Below are 22,521 nucleotides of genomic sequence, written 5' to 3' on the forward strand. Positions count from 1 at the left end.
GCTCCCCATCACCTTTGCCAACTTACCATCAAACCTTTCATTAAAATCACTTATGATACTTCTTTATAGCCTTTGTATATATGTTGAAGATGAAGATCTAAAAGCATTGGCAAAACATTTGCTTCTATATTTTAGGGTTTAAGACATTATTGATTATCCTTTTAATCAGAAGGTTGGCAGGTAAACAAGGTTCAAAGTCTCCAACTTTTGAAGTCCATGGGAGTTGCAATTGCATTTTTATGATCCTTCAAAGTTTTTTCCTTCAATTTTAAAGACACAAGTGATATACCAGGGCAATGGAGAGGCTTGATATCAATGCCAAATAGGGAGGACAACTTCCAAAGAAACCATCTTGCTTTCATGGAAGAGAAGCTATTTCATACTGTGCTTACAAGTCACAGTACTAACCAAACGCAATTCCAAAATGATGACCTTGGTTGGGGATGTTCCAAGGTTGTTGAAATAAAAATGGTAAGTCAGTAGAGATGCATCAACAGCCACTGATATGTGGCTTGGCAAGATTTAAACATCAGACCTACCCCAACCAACACCTGCTCCTGCTAACCATCCAACCCATCTATTGGAGTATTATAACCTACAAGGCATGTTAATGGCTCTAAAGAAATTCTTACCACCATATGCAAACTTATAACAATTAGTCCAAAGGATATAGTGTTTAATTTACCTCCTTTTAATTGCAAAAAAAAAAATTCCAAGCTCTCAAAATAACAAATAACACAGATTCAAAGAAAGAAAATTTTCTAAGAAAATAATTTGGTGCAAACGGAAAGCCACTGTTCTGTAACAATCCATAACATGAGGGCAAAAAAATTGAAACATACAGGGGAGGCAATAAGTATGAAACTGATCTTAACGCCACCATTCAATTGAAGTGATACTCAACCTTCCAAGTGTAGATTCCTACATTTATTCTAGACCATGGAATGAATGGTCTAACTAATAGACACTTACCTATACAAAATATCACCTTTGGCTAAGCTTTGCCACTTAGTTGTAAAAGCTGATAGCCATAAATCAACTTTCTCAACATCACAAATTTACATGTTATTGCCAAGCCAAAATTTGCAACGGGAACCATACAATGACCAGATCTCATTCTCAAAGTACTCACCCCCCAAATTAAACTTAATCTATCCAACACAACATAAGAGAATATAAAACAAAAGATTAAAGAGAAAATTATCCCCTCACCCAAAAGGCAAGTGTTGATCAGTCACTAAAAGCAACAACAATGCTACACACCTAACAGTAAGGGCAGAGCAACTGTGCAACACGAATGTCCATTTTTAACATGCATTTGCTTAATATCATGATGTCATGAAGCAGATACATTCTTTCGAAGAGTATGAACTGTCAAGTATTTGCATCAAAGAATATATGCTATCACATCTTGAGCTGATTAACTAGATGAAGAACAAATTAATACACAACCAATTCTCCAGAAGTGACCCCAAATATTCATGTATCAGTACTTACAAGTACTATGGCATTCACAAACATACATCAAAGTTTTATGAAATTACCTACTAGTGTTACTCAAAATTACAAAAAGAAAAAACGGACATGAGTAGGCAAGATTCTACCTCAAGCCCCAAAATCAAATCAGCCCAATTACAATTCAAACTCGTCTTCAAGCTTCAAAGCCTCGGCAGCAGCCTCTTCTTCTTCATCATCAATCACAAAGTAAGGATTGTGCGCCTCTGGCTTAAACTTATAACCGGTAAACACATAAAACGCCAGCGTGGCCAACTCTCCTGCCACCACACTCGTCCACAGATACTTATACGAAGTTATAGTCTCAAGAGCATAAACCACCACACGTGTAAAGTAGATGTAACAGATAACCACAATATAGTACTGCCTGAACAAGGTAAGCTTCATCAAATTAACGGCAGCCTTGCCGTCTGTCCTAGCAGCCTCCCTCAAATTCTTGATCGACCAAACAATTGGGAACAATACAGCACAGCAACACACCACATCGACAAGCAAGAACACTTGCCTCCACGTAACCCAATCCTGACCATAGGGCCCCGTTTCATCAATAACAACCTGAGCAATATTGGCTACCACCTGAAGTGGAATCACAATCATCAACACTTTCTTTTCTTTATCCTGTAAATACGGTTTCAAAAACGACCACCCGGTACCGATTAAAACGATCAACGTGAAAAGCATGATCCCTTTAAAAAAACTGAAAATATAAAACAAAACGTCCCAACCGTGTGCGCTACCGGTGCGTTTAATGTAAGATTTATCTTCGGCTTCACAAAGTAAATTCAACGTCTTCATAATCACAACGGCCAGCATAAAAAAGTGGATCCGGAAAACAGTGAGTCGCTTTTTGTACAGCACGTGGATCCAGAGTCCGGCGAGAACGAAATAGATTAATGAAAGGAGGAAATAAACCCTAGGGAGAACCGTTTTACCGGCCGAGAGATAATCGCGATTGTTCGATCTTCCCTCGAGATTGTACATGGCCGAGTGAACGTCCATGGAGACCTTGACTTGCTGGAGACAATTAGCAAAAACGAGCGTGTATTGATCGGAATCATTTTCAACATAGAGAGTTGAGAATTCCGATTTTCCGTTGAGATTCTTGAAGGTGAAGACGTGCTTAATGAGATCGGATTGAAGTGCACAAGTGACCTCACCGTCTTCGAGCTGTTGGAGCACGTGAAGCCAGGAGTCACGCGTGCAGAGGAATAATCCGACTTTTGAGAAGTCAAGTTCAGGATTACGATTGGAGAGTGTGATCTTAGAAACGTTGAGCTCAAGGCGGCCACGGTGGGTGAAGCCGAACCCATCAAAAGGAATAATCGGGCGGCCGTCGGATCGGATCTCCGTGAATCGGATTTCAGCAAAAGAAAGTGAAAACAAAATGAATAGAAACAAGGAGAAGAGAAAGGATTTAGAGAGAGCCATTAGATCTGAGAACAATCTGCCGAGTAAGAGAAATTTCAGATCTAACAGAAGAGGTATCCGACTCTCTCTTTGTTCTTTCCCTTGGTCTTGGTCTTTTATTCTGGTTGGTTTGTTTATAGTCTGGAATTGAAGTCAAGAGAAAATGTTAACACTTAACCAATTAGTCCTTTCATTTACACCTAACCTTATAAAACCAGAGGAAACGAAGATTTTTATTCTGATTTGATTACGAAATTGGAGCCAGATTTTGAAAGTTTCTACGAGAATGGCCGTCTGTCGGTTTGGGCATTATGGTAATTTCGTGCTAGAGGAATATTCTTCACCTAAATAATTTATTTGGCTTTATTTTAAATTAACCAAATATAAAATAAAAAAATCTTATTTGGTTTATACTTTATAATGATGTCACGTTAACCATGGTTTAAGTTATTGATTAAATTTATAGAGTAAACAACTTTTTCCCACCCAAGGTTTGCTTTAATAATTTCCTACCCAAAATTTTTCAAAATACCACTTTCCCACCCAAAGAATATTTTTTTTACTAACTAAAGCCTGTTCCGATCGATTATGGTGGCAAAAATTCTTTCCGTCACCATTATCTGAACCTTCGATCTACTCTTTATAAAACTCATTTTATTGCGACACTTGATTTCCCGTCGATTGTTTGTCGCCGTAAAGCTAGAGTTTCTTATTCTTACTTGATTTCTAACTGATTCCGATAACAAATATTTAATCAGTTACTATCATTCAATCTACTGACCTCTACTCTAGTCTACACTTACCCAAGCTCCTGGTAACTCGCCAAACACCAACTGAGAAAGTGAAGTGTATTTTGGGTATTAATAGAATACAAACTTTGGGTAAGAAAATGATATTTTGAAACTTTTTGGGTGAAAAAGTGTCATTAAGACAAACCTTGGGTGGGTAAATGTCGTTTACTCAAATTTATATTATAATACAGGAAACTTGTTAGATTTTGACTTGAAATGGATTCCAAGACAAAACTATCTGAATATGGGCTTGTTTGACGTTTGGCCCAACTCCTACATAACGGGAAAGTAGCAACAAATACGACGCCGTTCTATTTTTCTTAAATATCTTTTTGTGTAAATTTTATAGAAAGTTGAGGGTCCTACTAAGTACTGATATATTCTAAATCTAAAAGAACAGCAAGTAAATGTGAGGTGACACGACCATATTCAGTTAGGATGGAGAGTTTGGATTCAACCAATCAAGCATTATATACCTAATATTAGTTTTCTTTTAAAGGATAATTATGTAAATATTCGTCAGCTCATAAATAATAGTATCAGTTCTAAATGGGAAAATTCTTGTATTAGGCCTACACTAATATAAAATTAGGAAATGGGTGAGATTTTTTATTATTGTAATATAAGAAGCTATTAATTATCAAGAAGAATATCGAATAAAGTAAGAAATCATGTATAATTCAGAAGAATTCAAAAGACTATGGCATCACAAACATACATCAAAGTTTTATGAAATTACCTACTATGTTACTCAAAATTACAAAAAGAAAAAAGGACATGAGTAGGCAAGATTCTACCTCAAGCCCAAAATCAAATCAGCCCAATTACAATTCAAACTCGTCTTCAAGCTTCAAAGCCTCGGCAGCAGCCTCTTCTTCTTCATCATCAATCACACAAGTAAGGATTGTGCGCCTCTGGCTTAAACTTATAACCGGTAAACACATAAAACGCCAGCGTGGCCAACTCTCCTGCCACCACACTCGTCCACAGATACTTATACGAAGTTATAGTCTCAAGAGCATAAACCCCACACGTGTAAAGTAGATGTAACAGATAACCACAATATAGTACTGCCTGAACAAGGTAAGCTTCATCAAATTAAACATTATAAGCATCATCATCTCATGCGGTCCCCCAACTTTCATCAATTTTTCTTCAGGTTCCACATGCATGTCTCCTTTTATGTCTTTCACAGGGCCCACGCAATTTGACAGTACCAGTAATTCTTTCATTTTACTGCTGATGATAATTGCCTTGTTGCCTGTCAAGAAAGTCACTAAACCAGAGAGTAGTAGCTCATAAGTCAAATCTTGTTAAACAAAAATGGCATCTGTTGTTTCACACCTAGTGTTATTATGCACCCGTGCTTACACATGCACAATCACAAGATAGTGAGAGGGATCCTCGGTAAGGTTGGACTAGAAACTACAAAAAAAGCCATCTGTTTTGGGTTAGAAATTGACTGATTATCTTCATATTTTTTTCTGCTATCTTCTGTGTTCCAAGTCTGACCTTGATAGGTATGCAAAAATAAGCAGAAAATTGAATTGATCTTCCAGAGAGAGAGAGACCCAAATGTTGAATCTGTGAGGGCGAGGGATCTGAAACACAAGCCTAAAAGTGTTGGCTTGGCCGAGACTGTTGAAGATGGGTTAGGTCCAAGTGAACAATTTTAGGAGGCGTCCCTACTACTCTACTCGCTTTATTGTCAATTAATTCGCATATCTCAACCACCCATATGACCTAAAACGCTGGACCCCTCCCTTTTAGGATTCTTCACTTGTGCCATAATCAAACAAGGAAATGGAAAGCTCAATGGCTGAAACATCTTCTTCACTGCTAACCTGATCATATACACATTCAATTCTATAAAGAAAAAAAATGAGATTTTAGCAGTCTATTTCATATCATTCCCTATTTTTTTTTCCGCCTAGTATGAAGATCATGCGTTCACAGTATTGAAGCATAAATTACAACAGTGTCACATCCTTGAACATGTCCGAAAGGGCAATGTATTGGCTATGTCATTCCTAATTTGCAGATCAAAATCTAATGTTTCTGAAAAAATGCAAACTACATGGCTCCCATCTGCTCCCCATCACCTTTGCCAACTTACCATCAAACCTTTCATTAAAATCACTTATGATACTTCTTTATAGCCTTTGTATATATGTTGAAGATGAAGATCTAAAAGCATTGGCAAAACATTTGCTTCTATATTTTAGGGTTTAAGACATTATTGATTATCCTTTTAATCAGAAGGTTGGCAGGTAAACAAGGTTCAAAGTCTCCAACTTTTGAAGTCCATGGGAGTTGCAATTGCATTTTTATGATCCTTCAAAGTTTTTTCCTTCAATTTTAAAGACACAAGTGATATACCAGGGCAATGGAGAGGCTTGATATCAATGCCAAATAGGGAGGACAACTTCCAAAGAAACCATCTTGCTTTCATGGAAGAGAAGCTATTTCATACTGTGCTTACAAGTCACAGTACCAACCAAACGCAATTCCAAAATGATGACCTTGGTTGGGGATGTTCCAAGGTTGTTGAAATAAAAATGGTAAGTCAGTAGAGATGCATCAACAGCCACTGATATGTGGCTTGGCAAGATTTAAACATCAGACCTACCCCAACCAACACCTGCTTCTGCTAACCATCCAACCCATCTATTGGAGTACTATAACCTAAAAGGCATGTTAATGGCTCTAAAGAAATTCTTACCACCATATGCAAACTTATAACAATTAGTCCAAAGGATATAGTGTTTAATTTACCTCCTTTTAATTGAAAAAAAAAATTCCAAGCTCTCAAAATAACAAATAACACAGATTTAAAGAAACAAAATTTTCTAAGAAAATAATTTGGTACAAACGGAAAGTCACCATTCTGTAACAATCGATAACATGAGGGCAAAAAAATTGAAACATACAGGGGAGGCAATAAGTATGAAACTGATCTTAACGCCACCATTCAATTGAAGTGATACTCAACCTTCCAAGTGTAGATTCCTACATTTATTCTAGACCATGGAATGAATGGTCTAACTAATAGACACTTACCTATACAACATATCACCTTTGGCTAAGCTTTGCCACTTAGTTGTAAAAGCTGATAGCCAGAAATCAACTTTCTCACCTCACAAATTTACATGTTACTGCCAAGCCAAAATTTGCAACGGGAACTATACAATGACCAGATCTCATTCTCAAAGTACTCACCCCCAAATTAAACTTAATCTATCCAACACAACATAAGAGAATATAAAACAAAAGATTAAAGAGAAAATTATTCCCTCACCCAAAAAGCAAGTGTTGATCAGTCACTAAAAGCAACAACAATGTGACACACCTAACAGTAAGCGCAAAGCAACTGTGCAACACGAATGTCCATTTTTAACATGCATTTGCTTAAAATCATGATGTCAAGAAGCACATACATTCTTTCGAAGTTTATGAACTGTCAAGTATTTGCATCAAAGAATATATGCTATCACATCTTGAGCTGATTAACTAGATGAAGAACAAATTAATACACAACCAATTCTCCAGAAGTGACCCCAAATATTCATGTATCAGTACTTACAAGTACTATGGCATTCACAAACATACATCAAAGTTTTATGAAATTACCTACTAGTGTTAACTCAAAATTACAAAAAGAAAAAAAGGACATGAGTAGGCAAGATTCTACCTCAAGTCCCAAAATCAAATCAGCCCAATTACAATTCAAACTCGTCTTCAAGCTTCAAAGCCTCGGCAGCAGCCTCTTCTTCTTCATCATCAATCACAAAGTAAGGATTGTGCGCCTCTGGCTTAAACTTATAACCGGTAAACACATAAAACGCCAGCGTGGCCAACTCTCCTGCCACCACACTCGTCCACAGATACTTATACGAAGTTATAGTCTCAAGAGCATAAACCACCACACGTGTAAAGTAGATGTAACAGATAACCACAATATAGTACTGCCTAAACAAGGTAAGCTTCATCAAATTAACGGCAGCCTTGCCGTCTGTCCTAGCAGCCTCCCTCAAATTCTTGATCGACCAAACAATTGGGAACAATACGGCACAGCAACACACCACATCGACAAGCAAGAACACTTGCCTCCAGGTAACCCAATCCTGACCATAGGGCCCCGTTTCGTCAATAACCACCTGAGCAATATTGGCAACCACCTGAAGTGGAATCACAATCATCAACACTTTCTTTTCTTTATCCTGTAAATACGGTTTCAAAAACGACCACCCGGTACCGATTAAAACGATCAACGTGAAGAGCATGATCCCTTTAAAAAAACTGAAAATATAAAACAAAACGTCCCAACCGTGTGCGCTACCGGTGCGTTTAATGTAAGATTTATCTTCGGCTTCACAAAGTAAATTCAACGTCTTCATAATCACAACGGCCAGCATAAAAAAGTGGATCCGGAAAACAGTGAGTCGCTTTTTGTACAGCACGTGGATCCAGAGTCCGGCGAGAACGAAATAGATTAATGAAAGGAGGAAATAAACCCTAGGGAGAACCGTTTTACCGGCCGAGAGATAATCGCGATTGTTCGATCTTCCCTCGAGATTGTACATGGCCGAGTGAACGTCCATGGAGACCTTGACTTGCTGGAGACAATTAGCAAAAACGAGCGTGTATTGATCGGAATCATTTTCAACATAGAGAGTTGAGAATTCCGATTTTCCGTTGAGATTCTTGAAGGTGAAGACGTGCTTAATGAGATCGGATTGAAGTGCACAAGTGACCTCACCGTCTTCGAGCTGTTGGAGCACGTGAAGCCAGGAGTCACGCGTGCAGAGGAATAATCCGACTTTTGAGAAGTCAAGTTCAGGATTACGATTGGAGAGTGTGATCTTAGAAACGTTGAGCTCAAGGCGGCCACGGTGGGTGAAGCCGAACCCATCAAAAGGAATAATCGGGCGGCCGTCGGATCGGATCTCCGTGAATCGGATTTCAGCAAAAGAAAGTGAAAACAAAATGAATAGAAACAAGGAGAAGAGAAAGGATTTAGAAAGAGCCATTAGATCTGAGAACAATCTGCCGAGTAAGAGAAATTTCAGATCTAACAGATGAGGGATCCGACTCTCTCTTTGTTCTTTCCCTTGGTCTTGGTCTTTTATTCTGGTTGGTTTGTTTATAGTCTGGAATTGAAGTCAAGAGAAAATGTTAACACTTAACCAATTAGTCCTTTCATTTACACCTAACCGTGTTAAACCAGAGGAAACAAAGATTTTTATTCTGACTTGATTACGAAATTGGAGCCAGATTTTGAAAGTTTCTACGAGAATGGCCGTCTGTCGGTTTGGGCATTATGGTAATTTCGTATTAGAGGAATATTCTTCACCTAAATAATTTATTTGGCTTTATTTTAAATTAACCAAATATAAAAAAAAAAAATCTTATTCGGTAACCATGGTTTAAGTTATTGATTAAATTTATAGAGTGAACGACTTTATCCCACCCAAGGTTTGCCTTAATGACATTTCTTACTCAAAAAGTTTCAAAATATCACTTTTCACTCAAAGAATGTTTTTTTACTATCTAAAGCCTATTTCGGTCGATTATGATGACAAAAAGTTCTCTCCATCACCACTATCTGAACCTGCAGTCTCTTCTCTATAAAACATTTCTATTACAACATTTGATTTCTTGTCGATTGTTTGTCACCACAAAACTAGAATTTCTTGTTCTTAGTTGATTTCTAGCTGATTTTGGTGGCGAATATTCAATCCATCACTACTATTTGATCCATTGACCTCTACTCTGCACTTACCCAAGCTCCTGGTAACTTGCCAAATAGCAACTGAGAAAGTAAAATATATTTTGGGTATTAACGAAATAACAAAAACACCCGATGTTAAAATCCCTAAAAATGTAACTAAAATCATTTCCCCTAAAACCAAACCAAACCAAACCATTTTAGGCAAGTTGTCGGCGTCAAATTTGGTGGAGAGTGCAAGGAACCAAGGAGAAAGAATGAAAGAAAGAAAGAAAGAGAAAATAGGAAAAAGGGAGAAAGAAGGAAAGAAAGAGAAAATAGGAGAAACATGCGTCGTTAGAGAGAGAAAAGAAGAGAAAGCAAAAAGTAATAAGTAACAAAAGAGAAGAGGAAGAAAATAACTTCAGAGTTGGTGGAGACGAGAGAGAGCAAAGGAAACAGGGGGAAAGAAAGGATAAAAAGAAAAAAAAAAGAAAGAGAAACGTGAGCCATTGGAGTCTGGAGAGAGAGAGAGAGAGAAAAGAAGGGAAAGTAGATCAATAATAAATTAAAAGGAAAAAGCAGTGAAAGAGAAAGAGTAATATATGAGGGAGAGAAAATCTGCACCGAATTTTTAAAAAAAAAATTTCATGCTTTTTACTGGCTACGAGCTGGCTCTAACTCGGCTCATTAAGCTGGCTCACAAGCCAGGCTCTCTTTCTCTCTTTACGAGTCGAGTCGAGTCAGGAAATTAGAGGCTCAGCTCAAATTCTTCTTCTTTTTCACGAGTCGAGCTCATTAAGTCAAAAACTCGGCTCGGCTCGACTGTTGGGATCGGAGAATCCCTTTGGACTTTTGGGCCGAGACCAAAGACAGGGGTCTTCGGCCCCAACCCGACCCATGCCCATCCCTAGACTTAGGATGGAGAGTTTGGATTCAAGCATTATATACCTAATATTAGTTTTCTTTAAAAAGATAATTATGTAAATATTCGTCAACTCATAAATAATAGTATAAGTTCTAAGAGTAATGCTACACTTACACCATTTTTTTACACCATTTTGTAAACATCATGATGTGGCATATGCTACAACCACACAAATTCTATTATAATATTAAAAATTCAAAATAATTAAAAATTTGTGTGGTTGTGACATATGCCATATCATGATGTAATGAAAATTGTGTAAAAGAGTGATGTAAGTGTAGCATTACTCAAGTTCTAAATGAAAAAAAATTTGTATTAGGTCTACACTAATATAAAATTAGGAATGGGTAAGATTTTTTATTGTTGTAAAATAAGAAGCTATTAATTATCAAGAAGAATAACAAATAAAGTAAGAAATCATGTATAGTTAAGAAGAATTCAAAGAAGATAATCCTACGATTATTATGGTGTTGATACTTTAATAACCCATTTATTCAGATCTAAAGTTTGTTACAAATAAAGAAGAGAAAAAGTAGTATTTATGTTGAAACAAGTAAAAGAGGACAGACTTTTAATAAAAACTAAAGGACAAAAGTAAAGAGGAGAAAGCAATTGTCTATGTGTTTATTCAACAAAAAGAATTGCCTTTATATAGGCTTATACATAACGAATAAAAGCAAGAAAATAGGCACTACATAACGTGACAAAACTAACACCAACAGACTAGGTAAATGAAAGAAGCTAATTTGTTGAACACAACAAGTTCCCAAAAGACTAGGACAACAACTAGCAAACAAACTATTTTTCAACAATCCCTCCTTTAAACTAATGTTCAAACATTCAGTTTAATACACAATTCAAAAACAAAACAAAAAACTCTGAAGTCTCTCAAATATCCAACATACAAACACCCAACAATTCTCTTAACTTCAGAAACAAAGGAAATTTTAGAGGCTTTGTGAATATATCTGCAAGTTGATCTTACTTCTACAGTAGATGAGCTCAATTGTTCCAGCCTTTGTAAGATCTCTTAGGAAGTGAAACTTCACATTTATGTGCTTACTTCTCCCATGTAGAACAAGATTTTTTGAGAGTTTGATTGCTGAAGTGTTGTCACAAAAAATTGCAGTAGGCCCTTGTCTCTTGAAATGAAGCTCTTCAAGAATTCTATTCAACCATATGGCTTGACATGTGCATGAACTGGCAACAACGAACTCACTTCAGTAGTTGATAGAGTGACGATTGACTGTTTCTTTGATGACCATGAAACAACCCCTGAACCAAGGATAAAAACATAGCCTGAAGTACTTTTTCTATCATCTTGATCCCCTGCATAATTGCTGTCAGTAAAACTAATCAAGTCTGACTTCTCTCCCTTCTTGTAGAACAACCCAAATTCCTTAGTACCTTGCAGGGCAGCTAGCAAATGCATCTCTGTCGGATTCTCCATGTATTTGCTGATGAGACTCACTGAATACATTATATCTAGCCTTGTTGCTGTGAAATACATTAAACTTCCCACAATCTGCTTGTAAAGAGTTCCATCAACCTCCTTTCCTTTATGATCTTTATTTAGCTTCAAACCAAACTCAGTTGGTGTATTCAACGAATTGCAATTCTTCATCTGAAACCTATCTAAAATTCTCGCACATACTTCTTTTGAGAAATAAAAATTCCAGTAGCTGATTGAACAACTTCAATGCCAAGAAAATAATGCAGCATTCCAAGATCAGACATTTCAAATTTACTCATCATGGACTTTTTAAAATTTTCAAACATGGCCCTATCATTTCCAGTGTAAATTAAATCATCTACATATAAGCATACAAAAAACATATTTCCTCCATCTTCAATTTTAATAAAAAGAGTATGCCCATATGGACATCTTCTAAAACCTTCCTTCAAAAAATAAGCATCTATATGGCTGTACCAAACTTTTGGAGCTTGTTTCAGCCTATAGAAAGCCTTTTTCAACTTATATACCTTATTCTCATTACCTAGCTTCACATAACCAGGAGGTTGATCAACAAATACCTGTTCTTGTAAGTCTCCTTATAGAAATGCAGATTTCACATCCAACTGAAAAATAGGCCATGAGTTTTGAGCTGCCAATGCAATCACCAATATGATTGTATTATGCCTTGCAACCGAAGCAAACACTTTTTGTAATCAACACCAAATTTTTGCTTATAGCCCTTGGCCACCAAGCGCGCCTTGTACTTGTCAACTTCTCCATTCTCCTTCAGCTTTGTTTTGTAAACCCACTTGACACCTATAGTCTTGTGCCTTTTAGGAAGATCAGTCAGCTCCCATGTGTTGTTTTTTTCAATGGCAGTAATTTCATCATCCATTGCCTTCCTCCATTTCGATTCTTTGACGGCATCTTCAAAAATTGTAGGATCATGTTAGAGTCATGAAAGTGACTCTACTTTGGTGACAAAAAGACCCTATGTGTTATTGAATTGAAGTTATATTGAGACAATTAAGAGAAATTATGAATTTATGTTTAAAAATCATATTTTGAGTTTTTCTTACTAATTTGGCATGTTTGGATTGAAATTTGAGATTGTGTAAGTTGATATTAGGATGTGATTTATTTTCTAGGGCTGATGTTGTCTCATTTATGCCATTCAGGGGTCAAATTGTCATAATATTGGGGTTGATTTTGTCATTTTTAATATGCAGGGACCAAATGGATATTTGTCGCAATGGGTATAAACTTCCAGGTGACCATCGTGAAAAGGGGGACGTGCGCACAAACCAACCCAAAACCCTAGCCTCCCACCGGAATTTGGTCGCCGACCGACGACGTTTCATCTTCCAGGTCGGCGACCCTTCATCTTCCGCCGGCGAGCCTCCACCACAAGCCACCACCGCGAACCAAACGTTGCCGCGACGCTTCGCCTTCCACCACCGCGTCGTTTCGTCTTCCCGGCCAGTTTTGGCCATTTTTCGGCGACGTTCCAGCTCCCCAAGGGTAGATCTTCCTTCCCCATAGCCGGATCTACACTTTCCTAACTTCAGCCGCCGCGAAAACCGCCGGAATCCCCGATTTAGCCGTCGTGACTCTTCATCTTCCAGGCCAGATCCTGCTCATTTCCGGTTACTTCTCACCTCCCCAGGACCTGATCTGAACTCCCCATCACCAGAGCTTTCCATCGGTACCTTCGGATCCCATTTCCGCCACCGTTTTCCGGAGACCCGTCGGAAAATTAACGTTTTCTGACGAAGTGCGGCTGTTCGTATTCTGGGCTGTTCGTATTCTGGGCTGTCCGTTGGTCGTTTTTAGCCTTTCTTCGCATCATATCGCTGTCGGTTACCTCCTCTTCGCCATGATCAGCTCCGTTTCCACTGTTTCAGCCTCCGTCATCACCACCATGAGCGACTGAGTTCCCGGTTGTCCGTTACGGTGTAGGCGAGATCGAGATTGACTCCACTGATCTCCTCATTAGCTCTCGACTAGTTGGATGAGCCCGAATGTTGGATATTTGGTTAAGTTTCTTGTATTCAGATTATATTTGTTTTCGTTTCAGTTTGTTTGCGATACTTTAATATTATTCTGATACTCGACGTGTTGAATTGATAATGTCCATTGAGAACGTTTATTGATATATAACTTTTCGCATAATTGAATGTCGGTTTGAGATTATTGAATGTTGATTATGACTTTAAATTGCTTCGGTACTGATTGCAATCAAGTTGTAGTAGCGTTTAATGTCATCTCTACTAGGAATGCATTTATTGTGTAATTAGTTGATTGGATGATACAGGTTGATAGGTTGTACTTGTTAACGTTGTACCAACTAGTGGTGTTTAAGGGTTTAGCATTTTTCGGTTAGTCAATGATAGTCTTTAACCAATCGATCTGTAACTAAGACGACGGGGAGACAGGATAGATTATGCCTAGATTGCCGGGAGATATTTCTATTGATTTGCCTAGCCTTGTAGGATTAGGAAATTGAAGAGCGAGGAGAGGAATTGTGAGAGTTGGTCTTGAGTCAAACCGAACCCGTAGCGACAACGCTTTTAATATTGTGTTTTAGTTAGCAATTTATTTAATGCTTTTAATTTCCTGCAAGTAATTAGTTTCCTTAGTTTTAATCAATCATTTTGCCAATTTCTCTTTCGTTAACTCAAATATACATTAGGTCGTTAGTCTTGCTCTCTGTGGATTTGACCCTGCTTACCGCTAACTATGGTACTTAGGTTTAATTTTGTGATCGTGACGATCGGTCTAACAGATCACAATCTAAAAATAGAGCAAAATGAGTAGGTGGATCCTCAGATTGATCAATCCCAGTTACCTCATAATCTTGCATCCATACTGGCCTCTTTCTAACACGCTAGTAACACGAACTTGCTGTTGCATCAACATTTTCATCATATTCTACTGCTGGTGGTGAATTTTTAGTTGAAGTTGGAGCTTTATTTGGTGGAATTGCAGGTACAAAAATTGCGGGAATTTGTTCTTGTAAGGGCTGCTACCTTTCTTCTTCATTTTCACCATCAAAATTAGCTAGTATTTGTTGTTTGGTAGTGTTTTCATCCCATTTCCAGAATCTTCCTTCATCAAAAATTACGTCACGACTAATGACAATTTTCTTAGTGATAGGATTGTATAATTTGTATGCTTTTGACATCTCACTAACACCAAGAAAAATGCATTTTTCTCCCTTGTCATCAAGCTTTTTCCTCTTTTGATCTGGAATATGAGCATATGTTATGCAACCAAAGATTTTGAAGTGGTTGACACCTGGTTTGTGCCCATTCCATGCTTCTTCAGGTGTCATGTTTTGAACAGCTATAGTAGGACTTCTGTTCAAAATGTGAATGCTCTAGATGACTGATTCAGGCCAAAAACTTCTTGGGATATGACCTTTTGACAGAATAGTCTACACCATGTTTAGAATTGTATAGTTCTTCCTCTTTGAAACGTCATTTTGCTATGGCGAATATGCTGCTGTAAATTGCTTTTGAATACCATGGTTCTCACAAAAATTTTACAAATTCGTGTGAGGTGTATTCTCCACCACGATCGCTGCGAAAAATCTTAATAGGTTTGCCTGCTTCTTTTTCGACCAGCATCTTAAAGCTTTTGAAAGCTGAAAAGCTTCATATTTCTCCTGTTAAAAATAAACCCAAGTTTTTCGACTATAATCATCAATGAACGTTATAAAATAATGTTTACCACCATTCAATGTTGGATTAATGGGTCCGCATATATCAGAGTGAACTAGCTCCAACACCTTCTTCACCCTCCATGATTTTCCTTTAGGAAAATGATCTTGATGCTGTTTATCAACAGCACATTCTTCACAAATTTGAGAAGGAGTCTGAATTTGTGGAAGTCCAGTCACCATGTTCTTCTGTTGTAGCGTCTTTAGTCCACCAAAATTCCGATGTCCATAGCGAAAATGCCACAACCATCCCTCATCCATCAATTTTGTAGAGAAACAATTCTGAGTAGTGTTGTCTAGATACAGTGGGAACATTCAGTTTGTAGTCATGTTGACTTGAGCAATTAAGCCTAATTTCTCATATTGGATGCGACAAACTCCATCTTTAATAAAAATCTAGTATCCATTCTCTTGAAGCTGACCAACACTAAGCAAGTTGGTCTTTAAATCTGGAACAAAAAAGACATTAGAAATAATCTGATCAGATTTTTCTTTGGAGTGAATTCGTACACTTCCTTTGCCCATGACAAAAACTTTGGAGTTGTCATCAAAAGTTACAAAGTTGCGAAATGTTTCATCCAAGTCTGAGAACGCTGACTTATCCCCACACATATGATTGCTGCAGCCAGTATCTATATACCACAAGTTTTGGTGGGTGCCTTGATTTGCATGACATGCCATCAAGAGGGAAACAACTTCTTCTTTCTCTGCAAAATTAGATCTTTCTCTACATTGCTTATTCAGATTAGTTCGAAACTTAGACTTATAATGGCCATACCTGTGACATCGAAAACATTCAACTTTTGACTTGTTTGCAGACTTCGATTTATAGCCATTTGAGTGGTTGTTATCATGGCTTTTCCATTTCCCTCTTGAATCAGTAGCATGATCTTTTTGTCCTTCCATTTACCTCTGCCAGGACCTGAAATTTTGGTATGTGTTGCAGCTTGTAAGGCTTGTTCTTCCTTATCCTGCTGGACAATTTTTTGCTCATGGACAAGCAAGGAGCTTTGTAGCTCATCAATGGCGAGTGTGTCGATGTCATTTGATTCTTCAATCACACAAACAACATAGTTAAATTTTGCTATCAAGGATCGAAGAATCTTTTCAACTATGGTGACATCCTCGAGCTTTTCTCCATTAATCTGCCTCTTGTTCGTGATTGCCATTGTCCTTGAAATGTATTCTGAAACTGATTCACCTATCTTCATTCGGAGAGCTTCAAATTCAGCATGAAGTGCTTGAAGGTGAACTCGCTTCGCTCTTTCTGTCCCTAGAAATTTCTTCTTCATGGAGTCCAAAATCTGCTTGGAGGTGTCCTTGCAAAGAATGGTTTCCAAAATTGAACAATCAATCACTTGGAAGAGATAGTTCTTTGCCTTGAGATCCTTCAACTTTTTCCCTTCCAAATCAGTTCTCTGTTGGTCTGTTAGTATGGTGCCTGCTACTGGTTATGCTACTCCAACTTCAACAATATGCCAATACTCCTTTGATATCAAAAAATTCTCCATTAGCATGCTCCAATGGTCATAGTGGCCATCGAAACATGGAATGGCTGGCTGCACAAAAGTTTAAGAGGCCATCGATCTCTTCTACTACTGTTGCAAAAACAAGAAACTAGGTGAAATAGAAATGAAACTGCTGCTTGTACGACTCTATCTCACAGACTCTCTTTTTTGTTTTGTTTGGCACTCTCAACTTTACTTTTCTCACTCTCTCTCTCTCCCAGGCTCTGATACCAATGTTACAAATAAAGAAGCGAAAAAGTAGTGTTTCTGCTGAAACAAGTAAAAGAGGACAGACTTTTAATAAAAACTAAAGGACAAAAGTAAATAAGAGAAAGTAATTGTCTATGTGTTTATTCAACAAAAAGAACTGCCTTTATATAGGGTTATACATAACAAATAAAAGCAAGAAAATAGGCACTACACAACGTGCCAAAACTAACACCTACAGACTAGGTAAATGAAAAAAGCTAACTTGCTGAACAGAACAAGTTCCCAAAAGACTAGGACAACAACTAGCAAACAAACTCTTTTTCAACAGAGTTGGGATTGCAACTTTATATACATAGTATTAATTATTGACAGTCGAAAAATCAAATTCTAATCTTGCTAACTTAGTTTTGGATTTAATCGGTTGATGGGAAGAAATGGTCACTAATGATGGCTTAGTCTGTTGCATTAACTTGATGGGCTCTATTATGCAAAGTCTCTAGCAATTTGTGATATAATTGAACTGGTAAACAAGTAAATCATAATAGCCACCTTTAGGTGATTGGGTGGAGTTATAGGGATTATTGAGTGTATTACTCAAGAAGTATTGAGTTTGATTTCCTTTGGTTGTTAATAGGGGTGACCACTGGAGGGTTTATTTGGTCGTTAACTTCAGGATCCTGAATGATTAGTTGAAGTGTGCGCAGACTGGTCCAAACACCACAATCACAAAAAATAATAATAAATAAATAAATTATAAGAGAGGTATGGCTTTATTGGCCAGGACAATATGAATATGGGCTAGGGGGATGGACTTGACTTTATAAATGTACCAGGCCCAACTCCTACAAAAATGAAAAGGTGACAATAAATATGACTTCATTTTATTTTCTTAATTATTTTTTGTGTAAATTTAAAAAAAAAAACATAATAATTTAGGATCTAATTTATAAAAGAGTGATACTAGGTTAACAAAGCTGAAATCCCAATTTCCCTAATTCCAACTTATGACTGTTAATGTATAGGANTTACAACTTTATATACATAGTATTAATTATTGACTGTCGAAAAATCAAATTCTAATCTTGCTAACTTAGTTTTGGATTTTATCGGTTAATGGGAAGAAATGGTCACTAATGATGGCTTAGTCTGTTGCATTAACTTGATGGGCTCTATTATGCAAAGTCTCTAGCAATTTGTGATATAATTGAACTGGTAAACAAGTAAATCATAATAGCCACCTTTAGGTGATTGGGTGGAGTTATAGGGATTATTGAGTGTATTACTCAAGAAGTATTGAGTTTGATTTCCTTTGGTTGTTAATAGGGGTGACCACTGGAGGGTTTATTTGGTCGTTAACTTCAGGATCCTGAATGATTAGTTGAAGTGTGCGCAGACTGGTCCAAACACCACAATCACAAAAAATAATAATAAATAAATAAATTATAAGAGAGGTATGGCTTTATTGGTCAGGACAATATGAATATGGGCTAGGGGGATGGACTTGACTTTATAAATGTACAAGGCCCAACTCCTACAAAAATGAAAAGGTGACAATAAATATGACTTCATTTTATTTTCTTAATTATTTTTTGTGTAAATTTAAAAAAAAAAACATAATAATTTAGGATCTAATTTATAAAAGAGTGATACTAGGTTAACAAAGCTGAAATCCCAATTTCCCTAATTCCAACTTATGACTGTTAATGTATAGGAAGAACAATAATTCTTTACAAAAGTTGAAATTTTTTATATTTTGAAAAAAATATATATATTTTTTTTCATTTTGGTACTTCACATTAATATTAAGTTTTTTATTTAAAAAAAAAAAAACTACACTAGTTTTTATTTTATCTAATAATGTTGTAAAGTAGAAAACTATCAATTATCCAAAAGAATATCAAGCAAAGTAGAAATTATCAATTATTTGGAGGAATTTGCAATGTGACACATTAGTGGTCAATTGTTAGCCGGCATATCATGTTTGTGAGAGAAAGTTTGTAGGCGTAGTATTACTCTTTCAACTTTATACATAATATTACTTGTTTTCGTTAGGAGGATAATATGATAAATATTTATGAACTCATAATATTGCAAGTTTTAACGGTTTACTAATGATTAGAGAATTTTTTTTTTTTTTTTTAACAAATCTTAGGAGGATTTTGTTATTACATGAAACTTTAGGGGATCACTTAATTTATATCCCATATTTAAAGTAAAAGGATATGGAAATAGCAAAGGTAATACATCAACAAGACAACAGCCACACCTATTCAGATCCATAGTTGGAACATATCACTGCCACTAAAAAGTCTTACATATTTCAAGCAGAACTGGAAGCGTTTTAGATCCGGTTAACTTCACTACCGAACTGCCAATCATCAAGAAAGAGACGACAAAGATACATTGATTTAGTTTGCGGTGGTTTGGGATGAGAAAAAAGCAAGGGCACCGACAAACGGTGCATTGATATAAGTAGCAGGTTCGGATTGCTGATAATTATTGCGATCATCAGAGAAACTGTCTTTATTATCAGGACCACCTAATATGGCTCCAACGAGGGGATTGGGATTGGATGAGGAAGAGTAGAGGTACTGAAACCCATTGTTGCAATCAATGTGACCAGGATGTGCATGAATTGATGGAAGCGATGAGCCCCTGTGATGAACATGCTGTGGATACTTCTTTCCAAACCCCACCATGTAAGACATTTTTGCTGGATTATCTCCTAAAATGTAATCCACCTGTTTCTTCGCCAGTGTTATGAGATTTCCTGCTGTTACAGTTGAAGTCCCGCATTTGACAGCTCCTCCCTTTGAGTTAAGATACTTGGCGTATGTCAAGAGGAGCAAAGATGTGGAAGTTACATACTGCAAATTGCTCTCACTTGCTTTATACAAAAGTCCCCCTGTAAAGATAATTAAACATTATAATAATGAAGTGGTTACTTATCAATTGAAAAACAGAGGAAACAACAGGAATTGTATGGCTGACCTGGTGTATATTGAGCTTGGAAACTAGATGATCCTGGTACTAAAGAGCATATGTAGTTGTCTGAGTGAGCTTTGTATAATTGAAATTCTTGTGTGTTTTCTTCTAAGAACGCCTGTGAAATGACACAACTTATATAAGCTTTTGTTCAATTTTGAAATATTGCAGAAGGGTGAGGAGTTGAGTTTTAGAATAAACCTTGGAAAGAAGGACCTTGGTTCCTGCTCGCTTGTCGTCCCAACTAAAGGAGTAGTCATCGTCGTTTGCTCCCAAAGTTTGGCCATTGGATTCGATGTAAGACAAGTATAAACTGTTCTGTGAAGCTCTATGTAGCCATGATGCACCCCAGAGAAGCTCGTCCTAGTTAACAGAGTTGGGGTAAGTGATGGTGATGATGATGTTTAACTTAATAAATTAAGCAAGAACCATTTGATGTGTCTTACTTGGTATCCAGAGTAAGAGCAGTAAAATGGGCAAACCGCTGAGTGGAGGGAGTCACTATAAGAACCCCTGTACTTGTCTGCAAAATCGAATACCTACACGAAAACAATCTTCATTCTTGTAAACAGATATTATATTACTAGTAAAAATTATGCAGTTTGTATGCATGTTATTCTAACCTTCATAGCAGTTTTAAGCAATTTGGAGGAGTAAGAAGGGTCAGAATCTTTAAACACAATAGAAGCTGCAGCTAATGCTGCGGCTGTCTCTGCTGCTACATCAGACCCTGGGTTCTGAGTGGAGACTTTGTACACATTTCGTGGCGTGTCCATGTCTTCAGGCCTCTCCCAACAACGGTGATCCATATTTGGATCTCCTACCTGTAGCATGAGCATGAAACAAAACTATAACACACGCAGATAAAAGGCTTTCTTTATTTTCTTAACGTTTTCTACAATCTGCATGTTTTATGGTGTAATTCTACATGTGTTATTCTACAATGACACACTTTAAATGAGCTGAATGAGACACCAATCAAATTTCATGCAAAGATTTGTTATTCTTCGTGCGAGTTAGTATGCATCTCTGAATATGTTAAAGTTTTATAGTGGTTAATTAGTCTACTAATTAACAATAATAAAGCATTTTGTTTTGCCTACTTGGACATATAAGGTGCCAGGAGTTGCAGTAGCTGCCTTTAAAAGATAATCCGTGCTCCAACGGATGGCAGCTTTGGCATTATTAACCTGGTTCTTCATTGAGCTACCAAATTCAATCACACTCCACGACAGTAACGTAGTTGTATAAGCCATAGGCAGGCCAAACTTTACGTTATCACCTGCATCGTAATACCCACCCACTAGGTCCACCTGAAATTCAAAACCAAGTAACGCACAAATGTAACGTTTATTAACATTATTAATTGCCTAATTTTAAGCATTATAACTCATATAATTAACAACGCTATACATGGTAAGAGGAACCGTCAGACAGCCCGGAATCTCCCCTCCATGTGAGCCGCTGGTTAGACGGCAACTTCCCAGACCGCTGTCCCTCAAAAAACAGGATGGACTTTTCAAGAGCATCAGAGTAATCTTGAGAGGTAAATGCAGAGCAAAATAAGCTAAGAGAAAGAAGACTTAAGCTAAGAATCATCATTGTTAGTGAAAATGTAGTACTAGAAGAAGGAGCCATTTTCTTCCCTCTTAGCAGCTTCCCCAAAATCAGAGATTAGAATTGGATACTAACATGCAGTACTACAAAACTACTACTAAGTAGCAGGGACGCTAGGTAATGAGGTAAGTGAGGCTGATGGATTTGAGTATGCCGAGGTGGTGAAGCAATTTATAGAAAAAACCAAGCAGGAATTAAGTTTGGATAGTCGTTGGTCGTTGAGGCTTGAGAGCGAGAGTCATGCTACTCACGGGATCAGCTGCATAAATTTGGACGTTTGTAGTGAGAAAAATACTCCAACTTTATCCGGAGTTTAAAATCAGGGGCATTAAAGTCGTGCTAAAAAGATATTAATGACAAGGCTACAGAGTATAATTCTCTGCAGTCACTGGTATTTTTCTCGAATTAAAAGTTTTACATATAAAATAAGACGCAGACATTCAATGTTGATTATCTTTAAAGTCTTAAAATTGCATAAATTAAGTGAGAAAATAAGGGGTTAAGTAGGCGTGATTTGAACTTTGGATGCCGTGATTACTGGTGTTGAATTGCGTAGAAACTTAAATTTGTCTGTAGCATACTAAGTCACGGAATACAAAAAGACAGTTGAATCACATGAGTCTCTAAAGGTTATATCAGAGAGAATTTTAGATTTTGCAGTTAGCAAGTTGATGAA

General features: G+C 37.1%; 4 protein-coding genes across 5 annotated transcripts; all 4 read right to left on the reverse strand.

Annotated features, from left to right (window-relative positions):
- Window positions 1-1,399: 1,399 nt before the first annotated feature.
- LOC116120885 (protein CANDIDATE G-PROTEIN COUPLED RECEPTOR 7-like) lies at window positions 1,400-3,139 on the reverse strand. Its single transcript, XM_031406854.1, has one exon. It carries the CDS (start codon window positions 2,941-2,943, stop codon window positions 1,633-1,635), a length of 1,311 nt encoding a protein of 436 aa, XP_031262714.1. The 5' UTR covers window positions 2,944-3,139; the 3' UTR covers window positions 1,400-1,632.
- Window positions 3,140-4,614: 1,475 nt separating this feature from the next.
- Window positions 4,615-8,935, reverse strand: LOC116120897 (protein CANDIDATE G-PROTEIN COUPLED RECEPTOR 7-like). 2 transcript variants are annotated; one of them, XM_031406875.1, is made up of 2 exons: window positions 7,683-8,935; window positions 4,615-4,787 (listed from the first exon to the last, which is right to left on the reverse strand). In XM_031406875.1, the coding sequence occupies exons 1-2, from the start codon at window positions 8,741-8,743 to the stop codon at window positions 4,718-4,720; spliced, it is 1,131 nt and encodes a 376-aa protein (XP_031262735.1). In that variant the 5' UTR covers window positions 8,744-8,935; the 3' UTR covers window positions 4,615-4,717. The 2 variants fall into 2 exon arrangements, with proteins under 2 accessions (XP_031262735.1, XP_031262734.1); XM_031406874.1 differs by lacking the exon at window positions 4,615-4,787 and having other exon boundaries at window positions 7,195-8,932.
- A 6,986-nt stretch (window positions 8,936-15,921) lies between these two features.
- On the reverse strand, window positions 15,922-16,817 carry LOC116120920. The gene is made up of 2 exons (XM_031406909.1): window positions 16,304-16,817; window positions 15,922-16,232 (listed from the first exon to the last, which is right to left on the reverse strand). The coding sequence occupies exons 1-2, from the start codon at window positions 16,815-16,817 to the stop codon at window positions 15,922-15,924; spliced, it is 825 nt and encodes a 274-aa protein (XP_031262769.1).
- Window positions 16,818-19,601: 2,784 nt separating this feature from the next.
- Window positions 19,602-21,975, reverse strand: LOC116120894 (endoglucanase 1-like). Its single transcript, XM_031406869.1, has 7 exons — window positions 21,642-21,975; window positions 21,332-21,541; window positions 20,852-21,052; window positions 20,675-20,767; window positions 20,430-20,591; window positions 20,235-20,346; window positions 19,602-20,148 (listed from the first exon to the last, which is right to left on the reverse strand). Exons 1-7 carry the CDS (start codon window positions 21,864-21,866, stop codon window positions 19,652-19,654), a joined length of 1,500 nt encoding a protein of 499 aa, XP_031262729.1. The 5' UTR covers window positions 21,867-21,975; the 3' UTR covers window positions 19,602-19,651.
- Window positions 21,976-22,521: the final 546 nt, after the last annotated feature.

The sequence above is a fragment of the Pistacia vera genome, unplaced genomic scaffold, assembly GCF_008641045.1.
Source record: "Pistacia vera cultivar Batoury unplaced genomic scaffold, PisVer_v2 Contig95, whole genome shotgun sequence".
NCBI lineage: Eukaryota > Viridiplantae > Streptophyta > Magnoliopsida > Sapindales > Anacardiaceae > Pistacia > Pistacia vera.

Coding starts and splice junctions, on each gene's coding strand:
- LOC116120885 (XM_031406854.1), bottom strand. CDS start 2,943: ATGGCTCTCTCTAAATCCTTTCTCTTCTCCTTGTTTCTATTCATTTTG.
- LOC116120920 (XM_031406909.1), bottom strand. CDS start 16,817: ATGAAGAAGAAATTTCTAGGGACAGAAAGAGCGAAGCGAGTTCACCTT. Junction 16,233..16,303: donor GAATGTTTTCGATGTCACAG/GTATGGCCATTA, acceptor CTAATTTTGCAG/AGAAAGAAGAAGTTGTTTCC.
- LOC116120897 (XM_031406874.1), bottom strand. CDS start 8,743: ATGGCTCTTTCTAAATCCTTTCTCTTCTCCTTGTTTCTATTCATTTTG.
- LOC116120894 (XM_031406869.1), bottom strand. CDS start 21,866: ATGGCTCCTTCTTCTAGTACTACATTTTCACTAACAATGATGATTCTT. Junction 21,542..21,641: donor CTGACGGTTCCTCTTACCAT/GTATAGCGTTGT, acceptor TTTGAATTTCAG/GTGGACCTAGTGGGTGGGTA. Junction 20,347..20,429: donor CCAAGGTCCTTCTTTCCAAG/GTTTATTCTAAA, acceptor GTCATTTCACAG/GCGTTCTTAGAAGAAAACAC.